This window comes from Pyrus communis, chromosome 6 (assembly GCF_041283825.1).
Source record: "Pyrus communis isolate YQ-2024b chromosome 6, ASM4128382v1, whole genome shotgun sequence".
In the NCBI taxonomy this organism is placed as follows: domain Eukaryota; kingdom Viridiplantae; phylum Streptophyta; class Magnoliopsida; order Rosales; family Rosaceae; genus Pyrus; species Pyrus communis.
In genome coordinates this window covers 24656071-24673787 of record NC_142570.1, presented here as the reverse complement: position 1 = coordinate 24673787, position 17717 = coordinate 24656071, and the positions used below count along the sequence as shown (strand labels likewise).

The 17717-nt window shown below is 35.6% G+C and overlaps 2 protein-coding genes across 4 annotated transcripts; one reads left to right on the top strand and one right to left on the bottom strand.

Moving 5' to 3' along the window:
* Window positions 1-5070: 5070 nt before the first annotated feature.
* On the bottom strand, window positions 5071-7347 carry LOC137710978 (protein RGF1 INDUCIBLE TRANSCRIPTION FACTOR 1). Of its 3 annotated transcripts, none has more exons than XM_068450159.2 (5): window positions 7159-7347; window positions 6889-6972; window positions 6547-6765; window positions 6191-6406; window positions 5071-5894 (listed from the first exon to the last, which is right to left on the bottom strand). In XM_068450159.2, the coding sequence occupies exons 2-5, from the start codon at window positions 6889-6891 to the stop codon at window positions 5574-5576; spliced, it is 759 nt and encodes a 252-aa protein (XP_068306260.1). In that variant the 5' UTR covers window positions 6892-6972; window positions 7159-7347; the 3' UTR covers window positions 5071-5573. The 3 variants fall into 3 exon arrangements, with proteins under 3 accessions (XP_068306260.1, XP_088552257.1, XP_068306261.1); XM_088696131.1 differs by having other exon boundaries at window positions 6889-6964; window positions 7159-7313; XM_068450160.2 differs by having other exon boundaries at window positions 6889-6999; window positions 7159-7304.
* Window positions 7348-12519: 5172 nt separating this feature from the next.
* Window positions 12520-15648, top strand: LOC137711616 (protein VACUOLELESS GAMETOPHYTES). Its single transcript, XM_068450871.2, has 2 exons — window positions 12520-12987; window positions 14992-15648. Exons 1-2 carry the CDS (start codon window positions 12609-12611, stop codon window positions 15510-15512), a joined length of 900 nt encoding a protein of 299 aa, XP_068306972.2. The 5' UTR covers window positions 12520-12608; the 3' UTR covers window positions 15513-15648.
* Window positions 15649-17717: the final 2069 nt, after the last annotated feature.

Genomic DNA, 17717 nt, shown 5'->3' with positions numbered 1-17717 from the left:
TTTGAAGGTTAGAGATCCCTTGTTGCGCATTCACTTGCCTCCATGGCTAAGTGGCTTAACCCCAACGATGTCGTGGACACCCTCCTGATGGAGTGACTTTGACATAATCAAAGATTAAGGACCTAACCACAAGACAACTGTGATGCCTCAGGTCAAAAGACTAATTTGCATTATCTCAACCATGAGTTCTCATGTGACATGAATATGAGAACTCTTCGTTGATCGTGTTCAGTGAACTCATTCTCTATTGAGCACCTACGTACTTGTCTTGATGTCACACACACCAATGACTCGAGACTAGTCACTCTCCCTGAGAGAAGACATAGCACGTACTGATCTTAACGGACTGTCAATGCCCAATTGACAATCCTATGATCAGGAACGTTTAGGATGTGTCAACGAAAGAATGGTCTCATGAATCTAACTTCTTTAGATCGCATTCTTCCAATCACATATTCCTTGGACTTATCGTTTAAGCATATAACATTTATATGAGACGGCTCAAACAATAATGTTTGCCCTTAATATTAAACTAGATTAGTTTAACATGTGAAATGTCCATAAAGTATCATCATATGATTGGTTTTAGGGCACATTTCCAACAACACCTGCATATGGGAAAACTAGGGAAAATACCACTTCTGCAAGGGGAACAGATAAGACAAGTGAAAATGATACATTGAAGCATGTAGAGACAAGCACAATAAAACACGTGCCAATTCATCCCCGACGGAGCCGAAGATCACTTGTTACGTGGAGCTGCTCATGGTCCCATTTCATTTGAGAACAAGTCCCAAGGCCTTTAAAGAAATCACAAGTCCGATTCAAGATCAAGTGTCCACCACCCTTAAATCGAATTTAGCTCCAAATAAATGAAGTAAATTTAGACCTTTGGAGGAAGTCTAACAGAAGGCCCTCCAGCCCAGTTCAAGAACAAGCTTGTGGAAAGTCAACAAGCACAACAGATATAGTAATACTCATCAAGGGGAGCACCCAAAACATATCAAGATTTTAACGAGTCAATCGAAGACTTGTGGCAATCTAAGGGGGAGTGTTGTAGAACAGTGGATGTCCACTCAAAGAATTCAATAATGGGCCCTTCTACTGTTTGTCGAAGCTTGTCTCATACGACTCCTATTTTCTATATAAATACAAACTCCACACAACATCAAAGTAATAAGTTCACGAAAGAGGAAAAGGAAGAGAGAAAAGAGAGGAAGAGGAGATGAGATAAGAGAGAGAGTTATTTTACTCCTATTATTCTAAATTATAATGAAAGCACCACTGCTGCTCCGAGGACGCACTCCAGTCACACTGACTGTAGAGGAACTTGGTAAATTTTGTGTCTTGTTTTATTTATTCCACTACACACACCGTCATTTTTACAATAAATCTCACTTGTCTAAATGAGGGTCATGTGTTTGTGCATTTGAACTGCTAATAGGTAGTTATTTTTGAAATTTGAGTCAAATGATTCATTCAGATGATACATATTTTTATTAGATGTTGCCGTGCCTTTTGCAAAGGTTCAATATATTTTTGTTGTTGAGATACAAAGTTACATATGTTCATAAAACAAGATGTTGAGTTCTATATAAATTCATAGCCATTGCTTGTCGGTAAAGAGTTTATTCCGAGACTTTATTATTTCTCTTATTGTTAAATATGTTCCGAGTTGTGTCATGAGGGTACAAAATATATAACAGAGTCCGAAAATTATAGTGCTTCGACTTTAAGTTATAAATTATTGAATTTTAGGAGACAAATGTTTACTGAACTATAAGCACGAGGACAGGGGCAAAAATCTGTATTTAAGATTGCATTTATGCAAGCCTCAATCTTCAAATTTGTCTTTTTTTTAATTTTTTTTTTAACTTTCTCTTTAATTGTTTATTTTAATCTTGTACCATTGATGTTGTGATTATCTTTATGATTATTATCATTTCACTATTTTCATATTTTCTATTATTGCTCCAACTATGTACATCCACAAGCATGGCTATAAAACGGTCTTCGGTGCCGTAAAACTGAAGTTATAAAGTCCGAAAGATGCCTGAGAGATTGTGGTTTTGTCTCGGTGTGTTTTGAAGACGGCTGAGAGAGAGCTGGAGGAGGAAGAGAGTAAGATAGAGAGGAGTAGAGGAAGACGGAAGAGAGAAGAATTTGAAAAAATTGCAATTGTGTGTGAGTTTTAGGCTATGTTTTGGCGATTGACGTCAGGTTAGTATAAAATGGATTACAAAATGTTAAATAAGAAAATTAAAAATGCACAATATAAACATAGCAAAGACATGTAAGGCAAATTTTCAAGTTTTTATTTAAGAGTCGTTTACAAATCTCTCCTTCATACTTTTATAACTTATCGATCAATTTTACTGAGACCTGAAAATCTATAACCAAGCATGACTTTACTTTAGGGTCGCGAAAGAATAATTTGTATTTAAAAAATAAATAAAAATGTAAAGAAAAAAAGCAAAGTTGGGCCTTTTGAATCATTATAAATGGGCCTATGGAATTGGGTAGCTGTTATAAGAAACAAGACTGGTCTGGATCAGTTTTGTAAGTTGAAGGTTTTGCATTCGATCCAGGCTTTGAAATATTTATCAGATTTCATTTTTAATTGGGTTCGTCCTGATTATCGATCCACCAGTTTTTACGCTTCCCCCCTACATATGAGATTTGTTGAACTAAGACAAAAATGGAGTTTCGGAATATGAGGCGACACAAATTTAATTTCGGAGGACAAATAAATTGAGACGAAATAGAGTTTTTAGAGCATTATTAAAAACAATTTAATATTTTGTTTTTGGATAATTGAAGAAAACTTTGGAACGAGAAGGGCAAGGTAAAGAGGCTTTGAATATTCAAATGTAAAGAAAGAAGTAAAGTAAAGAAAAGGAAGAAATGACCCCCCATTATCCACAGTAAGACGCACTCGCATAAACTCCACCCCACTATACTATCTAAGTTAACACACACCCTCATTAGTAGTGTATGTAGATGCGCCCATGGCGACAAGCTGCATGCTTATTATGATCATCCGCATCTTGAGGATACGCTACACCAGAATGCTCATTTGGTGCTATCTCCAAGTCAAATAATCTCTTAAAAATATAATGTTTAGATGATTTACTCAATTGGAAAATCGTAAGAAAACCATGTTATTATTGGAATAAAATAATAATAATAATTGCAATAACAAAACACGCGGTTGAATTTGTCCCAAGGGCCAAGAGGCAAGAGTCGTACACTCACAAGGAAGGAGCAGGTGTGTGTGAGACTAGTGTCCAACAAGAGGATAGAAACGGGCCCACACAACTCCAAAGTTATGGATGGGATGCTACGCGTCCACTCGGCAGCAGTGATGAATCAAACGTGGCCGTCCTTTATCACCACGACCACTGACTCACTCCAAACGCCTCCTATTGAGTATTCAATTCTAAAATTTAACAAACCGACAGAGCAGCAGCAGCGTCTCATCTCAATCTCTTCTCCTGAGCTGCCACCATTTCACATATGTTTTTGTCTTCGCTTCCTCATATATTTTCTTTCTTTCTTTCCTTCTTTATATTTTCCACTTTCTGAAATAAATATATTTAAGGATTTGTGGAATATATTGATAAGAGATAAAAAGGGGAGGACATGGATGGAATGGAAGGCCCAAGAAACGAGTGGATGAGACATGAGAGGTCAGATTCTTCACGGCAATCGCTAATCCACTTGTTTCTACATTATTTTATTTTTTTTAATTATTCACATTCCTATTCATTTCCCCATATTATTCAATTATTAATTATTCAATCAATGAAAGCGCAATGAGAGAGTTTTCAACGTGATCGCAATACGGGATAGTACAACATGTGTTATTATGCAAATTGTAGAATATATGTGTTAAAAAGTTAATAATTTAAAAAGTAAAATTTTCCCTACTTATATAAAACAGGTGATGTATCATCCGTATTCTGATCACAATAAAAAAATTTCTCAAGCGCGAGGGGAGAGAGAGTACTTGTGTGTAGCAAATTAGCAATCCTTTTCTTTGTCCTTGTCCTTATGGATGGTGGTGTGGGGTTTACGTGTCCACCAAGCTTTTCGCTTTCTTTTGTTTTCCATGATAGCAAATTAGCATTAGCAACTTCCCTCATCTCATCTTCCCAATGTCCAAAACTCCATCATTGTCATCCCAATTAACTATTCATTTCCACTTAAACAATCTATCAGACCTAATTACCATTTTAGATTGATGAATGAGCTGCATCCAGTATAAATATAATTACATTTTATCTTTATTATCATATCTCATTTTTTAAATAACAACTTATTAAATCAGGCGTGATATAAGATAACACAAAAAATAAAATAAAAAAGAGACATCAGTGATCCGTTATATTTGCACACAAGTTCATCTCCATCCAGCATCAAATCATCAAAAAATACTTCGTCTGCAAATCCTACCATGCATGATCTCTTATTTTCGTCATCCGTCAAGATTCTAAATGGAAAATTAATTTAGTTAAACATCTTTAATTTCAATTTTTAAAAAAGACATCTGTGGGCAATTCAGAAGGAGCATCTTAATCAAGTAACACAACGTTAATTTTACGTACTTGTAGACGCAAAATGGCATAACTCATCATCTAATCACCCTATCGTTTGAAATTAAAATAAAATAAAACAAAACCACCCTATGCGTTTGTTAATTAGGTGAAGATAAAATTAAACCCAGAATCTCGAGTCTACAAAATACTAGTCTTTAGAATATAGAGACCAAGGGCAAGACAATTCGTTTGGCTAAAACGTGACTATTTTCCAAGGAATATCGAATTGTAACCCTAGAAAATAGTTTTTATTTTTTCAAAAATAAAAGTAGTCAATTTTATAACCAGAATATGTATGTAAGGTGCCATACTTGTTGGCACATTCGCACTTGCCGTCATATTCCATATTCACCATTAACCCACCATGAAATGAATTAAATATCTCAACCGTCTGTCATAGTGCAATGAGATATATATTTTTCTCTCTAATTTCTTTCTAGGAGAATAAACAAAAAATGGCATGACATATTGGTTTAACATAAAAGCACCACCTATATGCACAAAATATGTTATGTTACTGTACATGTCATACATACCTACAAACATAAACACACACAAATATATAATGCCACTCAAACTCGACCATGATTTTGTTTTTCCAACTAGGAAGGAACCCACAATATTCTGTACAGGCCTACGAGGGTTGTAGCTAGCAGCTGTTGTATGTATCCTACGGTTTCTTCTGATCCATTTACAAACTAGAATCCCGGACAGAGACTGATGGATTACGGGACCATCAACCTGTTCCGTTCCGTTCCTTCCCCCGGAGCTAATAATTAAAAAGCCATGCTACTTCTCCATCACCTACTATTTCTATACTTGATTCTTGACATGTTCCCTCTATTTGATCTCACTTTCATACTAAAACTACCTGTATGTCGATGACGATGATTCACTATATACACATATGTGTATGTATCCATATATATATTTATGTACTTTAATCACGTAGTGGGAATGGGAATGGGAATCTGATCAAAAGGGTGCGCGATGAGGTATACCCTTACGTCTTCTGGCATTGTGGTGGTTGTAAAGGGGAGGAGTGGATGGAGAAAGATTGGCAGTGCCCTCCTCATCACCCGAACTTGAGGTAGTCCTCTCCCCCCCACGACTCCCACGCTCGTAATTAAGTGCATTTCCATTCATGAGACGGTTGAACATATGCATTGTCTTCGTTATCTTCTTTGGAGTTGTTGATTCATCTGATTCTGACCCGCCATAGAAACCATCCCTGCCGTGCTTTGTCCTCATCACTGCAAATGTGAGCTCTCGGTCACCCCGCATTATTCCTCCAAGCTACAAATACCAAACGAAAATTAATTGCGATTTAACTCAAATAAAAATCACAGAAATTGTTCAACCCCAATGCTTAGCACTAAGCCGGTCAAGTATCTATACCCTGTAGAGAAATGATAACAGGGGAAGAAAGCAGGGGGTTCAAACTAGTTCTCGATCCAATGTGATTCCAAAGAAATTAACCATTCAACAAGCAAATGAAGAACGAGAACGCTGAGCAATGCACTTATGCAAATGAAAAGATAATAAATTTTACAAAGAGATGCCGCATTGATGACGAAAAGATAAAAGGATACCTTGCAACCCAAAGAGCAGAACCTAAAGGAGTCGAGGAGGCTTCTGCAGCAAATCTCACAAGTGTTGGTGACTCCCTTTCCGGGCCTTGGCTGCGGCCTCTCATTCAAAAACACAATCTTTGCGCTGTTGATGATGTACGTCTGCACGCACGATATGTCTATGTACTTCTGAATCTCATTCACTCTCACCACATCATGGTAGGACGACCGTCTTATCTACAGACATGAACCCAAACAAAAACCACCCACGCCACACATGAAATCACAATCTACAATCAACTCTTAACACTCTACGGTAATCAACAACAACGAAAACGGGGAAATTAACAAGAAATTAAGGCAACGAAGGAAGGAACCTGGACAACGCGATGATCTTTGTGATGGATCAAACAGTAAGGGCAGATAGCATCTCCCATGCAATCCAAGCAGAACATGTTGCATTCACTCTTGTTGGAATCGCCGTGAATCTCACAATGGACGAAGTAGTGTGCTCTCAGCATTGGTTTTAACCACGCCGGACAAATCGAATCATCTTCGTCCCTCCCAATTCGCCCTATCGGTACAATTGAACTCACCTGATTCATATGAACCAACGACCCAATTAGGACTTGATTAACTGAAACTACTAAGCAAATTGAGCAATGCGGTGTAATTGTAATTAATCAAATAAATGATAAGTTTAGATATTGAATTAGTACCATGTCTCTCTTCTCTTGTGTTTTTGCTCTCTATCTTCTTCTTCTTCTTCTTTCTCTTGCTGATTGTCGATAGGCACTGTGAATCTGAAAATCTTAGATTAAGATTGAATCCTTCCGAAAAACACAAATTAAGAAAAGAAAAACCAATCAAAAACAAACAAATTAAATTGAATTAAATACACATTAACCGCACAGAAACAAAAAGCTCTGAAAAAAGAAAACGATTAACATAGAATATGCAGAGAGACGATTACGATAGAGATATGAGACCTTAGAACTTGAAGGCAGGTAGGCAGGCGTTCTGAAATCGGTAGTGGGTAGAGAGAACTTGAACAAAGGAGAAGTAGGACTAGCACTGCAAGTCTTCCGGGACTGATACTTCTTCTTGGGTAAGACACGAGCGACCGCTCTTACACAAGTACGCCAAACTAGACTATATATATATATATATATATATCCATCTGTATGTATATATCTACATATAGTTATATGTTAAAAATATAAATCACCAGACAAGGGGAAACAAACCAGGTGCTTTATTAGTCTAATTAGAAAGAGTAATGTTATTCATATCATATTTTTATACCATTTTAGATGGTATTTGATGTAGACAACCATTTGAATTAATTAAATTTTTAAATTTAGTTCATTATTTAATAAACTAATAATTAAGAAAAACTAATTAGTTAAATGATGATTGTGGTATACGAAACGTATTTCTCCATTCTTTCTTTAGTTCAAATGATGTGGCTGTCCACATCAGATGTCACTAAAGTAGTATACAAATATGATATAAAAACATAGTATGAATAATATTACTCGATTAGAAATGTTAAGGAGATTTTTAGACCTTTAATATTAATTTTTTTGTCAATATTATAAAATTTTAAATACTATTGCTGTTTACCGTCTTTTCATATATATTATTAAAGTTCAGATATTTAATTATGTCAAGTCTCGTTCTGAGATAGTTTCTCTAGCATTTCACTTATTCTAATTGCTATCAAATTAATAAGACGGTCGCTCAAAATCCTGCTTTTATAAATTAATTAATTTTATTTCAAAAAATAAAAAAATAATAAGGAAAGTTAAAATTGAAAAGGAGGAGCTGGACAGAGGAAAGGAAAACGTGCCCACATTTGGTAAACAGACGAATGTATCGACGTTCAGTGGATTTCAAGGCATACATGCATGATCCATCGCAGCATATTCCTCTTTTACTACCCGTCCGATCACTCCATCTGTTTGTGCATTAACCGTTCGATGGACTGGTAAAAGTGGGCCCTCGTAATACGGATGTTTGATTTCAACGCCGCCACGCAACAACTGCATGACGTTCGGCTGTATTCGGGCCGGTCCCAACTCCAAACTTTCTTCTGTGGGGTAGTCAAAGTAAGTAGAATTTTTAACACAACTTAATATATTATGTGTCATGCTTTAAATGAAATGAAATTTGAGAGAAACCCTCTTTTCATAATACCATAACACTTAAAATATTAAATCACGTTCACAGCACACTGAAACAAATCTTCAAAACATGAACCTAGACTACAAAATTTAAGATTCTCTTTCCTTCTTTTATTTTACTTTAAAGCATGTGCAATTTACGATTTTACATGTTATTTATTTTACTTGTAATTTACTTTTCTACATCTTTTTTTTTTGTTTAAATATTTTTATTTAAACAATTAAAGAAATAGAGAAATAAACTGCCAGTAAGTAGGTTTTTTTTTTTTTTTTTTGTCAAACGAAATATTTGTTAGATTAGATATTAGATTAAGAAGTCAACGGAATTCGAATTCATGCCGTAATATAAGGACGATACTCCTTTCCACCACTGTGGTAAATGGTCACTTCCAATTTCAATTTTTCTTTAAATTAAATGATTTATTGTGGGGGTCTAATTATAGGAGTAGGATTCTCTCTCCTCTTTTTTTCTCTCTCCTTCTATTTCAACGGTCATGGTTAAGCCACGTCAATTTCTTATATTAATTTTTTATAGAAAGAAAAAAGATAAAATAAAGAATATGAGAGGAGGGGATGAAAGGGAATGAAAAGAGGAAGAGAGAATTATAGTCCCTAATTATAAAGAGTGTTTAGAATAATGAATGATTGTATCTTTTTCTTGTAGATATGTACACACACACACACAGACAAATGAACGGCTGCGAGCCTGCGAGCCTGCGAGTTGAAGTCATAGAAAAGAAGACTAATGAGGTAACCGCCATTACTCGTGGCTCCGGTAGCATCTAGGGACATTATTTGTGATTGTGATACACGACCATTAATCTTTCTTTGCAAACCTTATCTATACTTCATATATAATTGACACACAGAAAGATTCCAATCAATTTAGTTGGGCTAACTCTTCTAGCTGAGGAGGGCTAGCCAAACAAACTAAAACCCAACAAAATAAATGGTTTTATTTGGTTTGATTTTGTTATGTCCATTCGATTTATCAAACCAATCCAAATTGGAAGAGTTGGTCAATTTTGATTTTACAACAGTGAATTAACCAGATCAACCCCTTATATATATATATATAATTATTGACATTTCAAATATCTAAGTTTGCACACCTCATAAGAGTATATATTCTTTCTAATTACAAAATGTTTGAAATACACAATCAGATTTTTAAAAAAATAAAAAACTTATGCTAATTTTTTTATTGCCCTTTTGATGGTACTTTAAGTTTTGAGTAATGAGATTAAAGTTATGAGATTGTAAATTTATGTTATGAAGTTACTAGGAAAAAAAATAAATGAAATCTCTAATTTACATTTCATCTGAAGTAGAATTCATATTCACATCTTCTAGAGATGTAAATGTGGTTTTTACAACTCAAATCGGTATGTCTTCACTAAAGATGCTCTGAGCAATTCTCTTTAAATGAGTAAGAGATATTCTTATTTTATTAATGAGTAATTAAAATATTGATAAAACAATTTTTTTTTTAAAAGTTAGACTAACTAAATAAAAAGAGTATCTCATTTCGAGATGTTATTTATAAAATGCCTTGACGAATTGGTATCACATACACATTAAAAGATTAAGACCATGACGCATTTTGTTTCATCCGCTCATGTAGAATTTGAAAGAGTTTTAATTTGTTTGATTGTTTGTATTGCTCAAACCACCTCAATACTCAATATGGATTTCTTTCAATCCAAATAACATTTTTTAGGTTTCCTTACTCAATTCTAAGAATAAACCTTTCGGAAGACTAATTACAAATTTACAAAATGAGACTCAAATAACACACAAAGGCCCAAACACCCAAGTTACTATAATCTACAAATCAGGCCCAAAATCAAGTCCAAACACCTAGCCATTTGTCGCTGACCGAGTAGAAGTAAAATAGTTGGGCTTATTTAATTTAACCCAAATAAAACAAGGAAATTGTTATTAGCACTCTAAAAATTTCATTCTACATTCCTCACAAGTGTAATTTTCTTATTAATTATAGAAAGTTTGGAGTGCAAAATGAGATTTTTGGAGTGCGAATAACAATTCCCATATTACAACAGACAATTAAACTTATAACTATTTTAACCATACAATTTAGAATTGAGCAAACTGTAATTCCTCATTTAGTTTTATCTCAGGCAAGTCTAGACTACATGACATGAGTGCATGTACATAACAAATTTATTTAAGCAGGTCCCTAATTGTGAGTGACATTCTTTTCTATCAAATGCGCAAAATACAAGCTTAAACTCAACAATTGCATCCAAAAATTTTTACAAATGTAAGAATTGCCAATTTTACCCTAACAATATCGTTACATGGCAATTTCTTCTACTCAAATTATAACACATGTATTTGGTTTTACCTAATTAATATACTCTAGAAATAAAATAATATCAATGTTGTCGTCCACTCATATTATAACAAGTAAAATGATAACACATTGTAGCATTATGCCTGATACGCACAAAACTTTCTCCTAAGAATGTTACTGGTAAGGATGATTAAGCTTCAGTTCTTAGTTTTTTCCCGTGTTGGATAAGGATCAAAAGAATTGTGATCGATCTGTTGGGAGAGTGGGCAAGTACTAACAAATAGTGACTACTGTAACTCAAGAGAAACATACTGGCTGCTGCCTGCTGGAATAAAGTTGTGATATATGGCTTAAAGTCTTAAAGATACAACGTATCAAGGAATATCGTGTTTTTCTTAATTAATTTGTAGTTTCGTTTGTGTATTTCTTGGTGTAAAGGGTAGATGGAAAGGGAGTACTATCAATGGCCCAATGGGAATCACTTGAAAAACACAGACTAATAATTGGGGCATCACCCACTCCACCAAGAAATTGAAAAAACGAAGCATCCTTTTTTAATATTTGTCGTAAGATGCTCTACAAACCAACAAGCAAAATACATAAGAGATGGGACTAATTAAAGAAAGGTATTAGGGAGATCACATTTATGTACTATATTGTTCATTATATGATATAGCAAGTTAGTTAACGAGCTGATTTCATTAGATGTTTATTTTATACGTTATTTGCTAAATCATATGATATACTAATATGGTAAAAAAAATGTAGTTTCGCTAGCATTACTGCTAATTAAAAGCAGATCAAGAAACAAAATTTTCCTTGATTTCCCCTTGTATCGAATATTACAACTCTACTTTTATTGGGTCGATGGGGATCATATTTCTAGTTGGTTGGGACAAGAAAGTCGAAGATCCCCGCGGAAAAGCTAACTAATCACATGCAAATTGCCCGCGACTAAAGTTTATAAAGACACACCTTGACTTTGGTGCGGCGGTATCTTCTTTTTCGATAGCGAAGTGCACAACTGTTTTTTGCCCTGCATCACTTTACTCATTTTTCATTTCTTGGTGACCTTGAGACTTAAATAGTGCCATCTTCAACTACACAATTTTTTTAATTTTAATTATTTGATTAAGGTTACGTTAGTTTCATGTACAACATGTTTCATGTAGGGCAAATGGAGTGGCTCACAGGATTGCCCAACAGAGCCTTCGAAATCGGGGGTTCTCATTTTGGATGGATGAATGTCATTGCTCCTGGATTAAATTGTATTCAAAACAAGCTCGTTATTGCAGATGTTATCCCTTGATTTTAAGTTTTGCCTTCTTTCCGACATCAATGATCTTTGTTTAAAAAGTATGCGGATATCTTTTCTTTTCTCTAGGCTTTTTTACCATATAATTTTACTTAGATAAGATTTTTTTCGAGATCCTTTCTTATGCCTATATACGCTTTGATTAATTTATGAAAGAAATATCATTTTCTCTATATAAAATATATAAAAAAAATCCATTAAAATGTAATAAAATTAATATGTAATAAAATTAATTAACTAAACGATTTCTCGATTTTATGGCTTTTATGCCTAGATGACTCTTGAACAAGAGCTAAAAACTATAATTCACGTTGCAAGGTGAACCCCAAACAATGCAGCCTTAATCCTCAATCTTGGTCCTCCATCGTTAAATTACTTTATGAGTGTAAATAGATGTATATTTGAAAAAGATGACAAACGTTTCTTTTATTTAGTAGCAAAATTCTTTCAATGTGTCTAAGTACGTGGCATCTTCTTTCAACATGGTTCCCCAAAATAGTGTTAACTTTTTTAGCATAAATACTCTCCTTGTGTTTTGTAATTTGCACCACCAAATAACAAGCTAGCTAGCCAGAGACCATTGGTCGACCAGCTGCAGAGGGGAGAGAAAAGAAACCAACCATGATGATAAGCAATAAACCCCCGAGGAAGACAACTTTTCTCCTCAAGAGGTCAGAATCAACTCCCCCCCAATCCCAACCCACAAATTTAGATAATATTGTCCCTAGAAATAACAAGTCTCCTTTGCTCGAATTCCCCACATCTCAGCTGATATTTGGGGAAGAGAGACTTCATTTCGTTCATCCACAACACCCCCTGTCCCAAGTGATCCTGCCCGACCTCTTCACCTGCGCAGGCTGCAAGGAGGACGGCGCCGGCAAGAGGTTCATTTGTCAACTATGTCAATTTCAGCTGCATGATTTTTGTGCCTTGGCTCCTCCAGCTCTAAAGAACCATCCCTTCCACATCCAACACCAACTTGTTTTCTATTCTAAAGCAGGTAATTCATTCATAACCTACGTCACTCTCACAATCAATTGCCATGCATATACATATATATATTTTTTCAAAAAAAATGAGGATATCCTCTTAACCATTAGATTTGACTTTAATGAAATCCTGTGGTTGAGATTACATGGCCACAAAATTTCATTAAAGTCAAATATAATGGTCAAGAGGGTGTTCCCATTTTTTTTTTGGAAAATGGGGATTCCTTCCCGGGCCTGTATATATATATATATGATAGGGAATTTACTACACATGCAAACGGGCTAAAAACTTCTATAATACTTGCAAGAATGATAAGGTTATTGTAGTATAAACGGATCTTGCAAGGTCGTTCTCCACAGAGATTATTAAATAATTCAAAGCAAACCAAATTCCAATTAATTATTGTAAAACAGAAATTTGAGATGATTGATTTTTATGACCTAATTTAATAAAACGAATTTAATTAATAAAAATAAAACAATCTACAATATTAAAGCTGAAAGGAACAGAAAACAGTTTTGGAAAAATCAAATTAAAAAAGCACTAGAGATCCGCCGTCACCATAACAATCCTATATAGTTCTCTCAATTACTTATGACTTATACATGCGTATTTTGAAGGTTAGGTTTTCCTAATATATGCATACTTGGACCCCCAACATAGAGCGTATATCAAACATGCAATCCGTCTGTGGTATTCAGATCAAATCTAAACATGCATGACTCATTAAGTTTTGTGAAACCTTTTGAAAAACTGTACAACCCTTAAGATGTGGTATTCATCCTAAGTGAACTTGCACATATTAATCACAAGAAGCCTTCGTCAATTTCAGGGACCGACCTCCGACCAAAATTGCATCAAATTACTTTTCTAAACATCCTAATGGTGATCAAGCATCAAGACAATTAGATAGTTTAAACCAGTGATTAATAATTCGAAAACCTGCATGCATATAATCATAAGCAAATCGAAGAGAAACTACATATTCTTGCTAAGGCTCATGGCCTCACCCTAGCAAAAAGAGAATTAGTTACACATATTCATAATTAAAATCATAGAAAATATTATTAAGAATGAAAGGAACGAAAACACCTTAAAGTAGAAAATCTCCAAGAACCCTAGCAATTCTCTCCAACTCCAAAGTTGCATAAAAGAAAGCCTAGTCAAAACTAAGAACGGCAAAGCAATATATTTGCTAAGCCATCGCACAAACCCTAAAACATAGGTCCTTTATTCCAACTAGGAAACTAAATAATAATAAAATATCTTAGAAAATAAAGCCCTAATTAAACTAGGAAAATCTGCATAGAAACTGTCCAGCCACGCTTTAGCCTCAAATCTCCTCCAAATCCGGCCTATAATAGATTGTTTTGAAGATCAGGGCCTTCTGAACACATCTCCAGAAGGCCATGAACTCATCTGAGATCATCTTGGGCTCCAAAAACGCAAGTCAAACCCTAAACGTCATTATTCCAGCACTGCGCATTGCTCCTTTATTTTATTGCCAGAAAATCATCGCTTGGTACAAAAATCTGATATTTTGATACGACCAAGCTAAGTGACTCACGATCGTCCTTCAATTGGAATTACTCCAAAATTCATCCATTTGACTATGTTTTACTCTAGAAGAAGTCGAAAGTTCTATATTGGAAATATAATTCAAAGTATCAAAATTCTTCTAAAATATTAACCAAAATATACTAAGAATAGGGTAAAATATATAATATGAAATTGACTCATCAATATACATACATACATATGTACATATATATATATATATATATATCAAAATTCTCTTGAAACAAATCCAAACTACTGGCTACTCGTACGTTATACGGATGCGACAAGTGTTATCTTACCAAACTATATATTTTGCTTAGCAATATATAGAAGACTCTGAATTGTTTACGGGTTAGATGCTGACATTCTAATTAATACATACACATACGTATTTAATACATTCACATACTATTTCCTTTTATGCAATACCACACTGAAGAAAAATTTCATTTAGTTAAGGGAGGAATTGCACAATCCAAGTGCGATATTTGTCACAAGCCAAGCAAAGGTTATGCTTTCAGATGCAGCGCATGCAGCTTCCAGATGCATCCTTGCTGTGCGATGCTGTCATCAGAAATAAACCTCCAGACTCACCCACATACCCTAAGACTTTTACCAGCAGCAGCAGCAAGTGGTACTGGTAGTAGTGGCGGAGATTTTTCTACTAGGAGTTTTGTTTGTGTGGAGTGCAGGAGGAGGAGGTCGGGCAGGGTTTACCACTGCACGGTGTGCGATTACCATCTGCATGCAGTGTGCGCTAAGAACATGATAAATGGGTTGCAAGAGAACGGCCTCAAGGGACGTGAAAAGCCGAGTGTGTTAGGGACTGCTGCTCGCCTCGCGTCTCAAGTTGTTACCGAATTCGTCGGCGGCATCATTGAGGGTCTTGGGGAAAGTGTTGCTGAAGTCTTGGTTCAAGATATTGCCAGGTCAGGAAGACCAAATGCCCGCCGATCATCCAATTCTCCTGACTGATTAACAATATGTTCTTGGGCATATGCGCATATTCATGAAGTTCTCCACTTTAAGACACTATATTTATGAATTACCAAATGTATTTATGATATATGTACATACATATATATATCTATATGATGGATTAATTATTATATATCACCGTAAGTAGCTGATCTGCTCAAACATATAATGATATACATATATACAGGAAACCTTTAAGGTAAGAGATTCTTATTTTTTTTATAAAAATAGGGATTAGTTGTGGAGTTCACACCACATCAAACTTTAACAATTTGAACCATCTATTTTTCAAGTTGCACCTCTTAGATCACCCTTGCAAAATATTACCCAAATCGGAAATGTTTAAGACATCTAATTGAGTTCGAAGAAATTAACGAATATTTTGTTATATAAGAAATAATGAAATTTTATCTTGATAATTAAATAGATAAATGGTTTCGGATTGAATTGAATTTTTGTAAGGATGATCTATGAAACGAAACTTACAAAATAGACGCTTTGGATCGTTGAAGTTCAATGTGGAGTGAGCCCCACACCTAATCCCTATTTTTTGAAAAAAAAATGGGGATCCCCTTGCATAAAGGACCTGCATATATATATACAGACACTTTAGGAAAAAAAAAAAAAAAAAAGGGATTAGTGCAAGTGGCCATTTACCACAGTGGTGGAAAGATATTGAGCCCTTGCATGACAACATGTGACACACCCCGATCCAAAAATTGGGGCGTGCTGACCGTCACTTGAGTGTGACGTAGCCAAGTGCGCAATGCGGAAGTAAAAGAGTGAAAATACGAGAAAAATAAAGTCAACAAGATAATTTACAATAAAAAAATCAGTGAGTGATAGTGACAAACATGGAAGGAGAAATGCAAAGTAAAAGTTCAAGTATCCTAGGTGTAGTTCAGAATAAACAAACAGTACACAAGTGATAACTAGAAAATCCTACATGGAGGGTGCTCTGTCAGAAATGCCTCGATGCCTCTTTCGTCACCCACGTCCTCGCTGCCTAAAACCTGGAGGGGCGCAAAACAGAAAACGTGAGTGGGAAAAAACAAAGTTCGTTTTTCAAACCATTTCAATATCAAGTAATAACCCCTCTCTGTAAAACCTGTATACTTTCCAGAAAATATTATACGTTCTCGTATATCAAATCATGCTAAAACGATAAAGCTCAATATGCCATGCCAGAACATGCCATGCCAGAATATGCCGCGTCAGAATATCCAAACAAATAGTATAAGCATCAAGCAGGTGAGATAAAACAAATCATAATATGCCAGCAATATCAGTACGTCAGCCGGAGTCACCTAAAGTGACATGTACGGTTGAAACTATAGCTCCTCAACCACTATCCTACACACGAGTCGGAACCACCTATATTAGTTTGTACGACAGGCTGGTGTATATAAATACACTCAATCCTATGATCACGTGAAGGCTGTGCGATGTATCGCGGGTCACCTACGAGTCGGAACCACCTATAGTGGTCTGTACAACAAGCTGGCACCTGCCTTGGATCCAAGGTGAGCGTATGGTGCGGGAGGTGAACGACCACGTGAAGGTTAGGCCCTTCTCTGGCGGAGCACAATCACCGAGGTGCAAGAATATATGCTATAACTCAGTCTCATCAACACCACATCTATCAGTAACAACATATTCACCTGACTTGCCTGAGCGTCTGCGGCACCACAACACAACCAACACAATCACAATAAGAATATCGACGATATTCGACATGGCATTTCAATTATAAAACCATTAAAACGTAATTTCTGGAAAGATATCAATTAATATATATATATATATATATATATATATATACTGAAAACAAAAGCCCACTCACTGATACGTAGAAAGGTCGTAAGCCCCAAGCCTCGCGTGGCTGCACTCGTCCTCCAGGTAGTCCTCACCTATATGCGAAACAACTATAAAACCATCAAATTAACGCACATAACCAACCTTAGATAATAACTTCTCATACATTGCTCAAATGGGGTGTTTGAATATACCAACAGACTCTACTCAACCTCACAAGCATCCCCATATTTTTAAAATAATTTTCTGACCTCCCATGCGCCGCCATGCGCAGGCCAAGGCACAGCCAGACGCGCCAGCCACGCGCGGGCACGTGCCTGGCACGCGTGTGAAACCCTAACGGCATTAGGGAATATTCCGTTAAAACCCTAACAGACGTTAACGGCC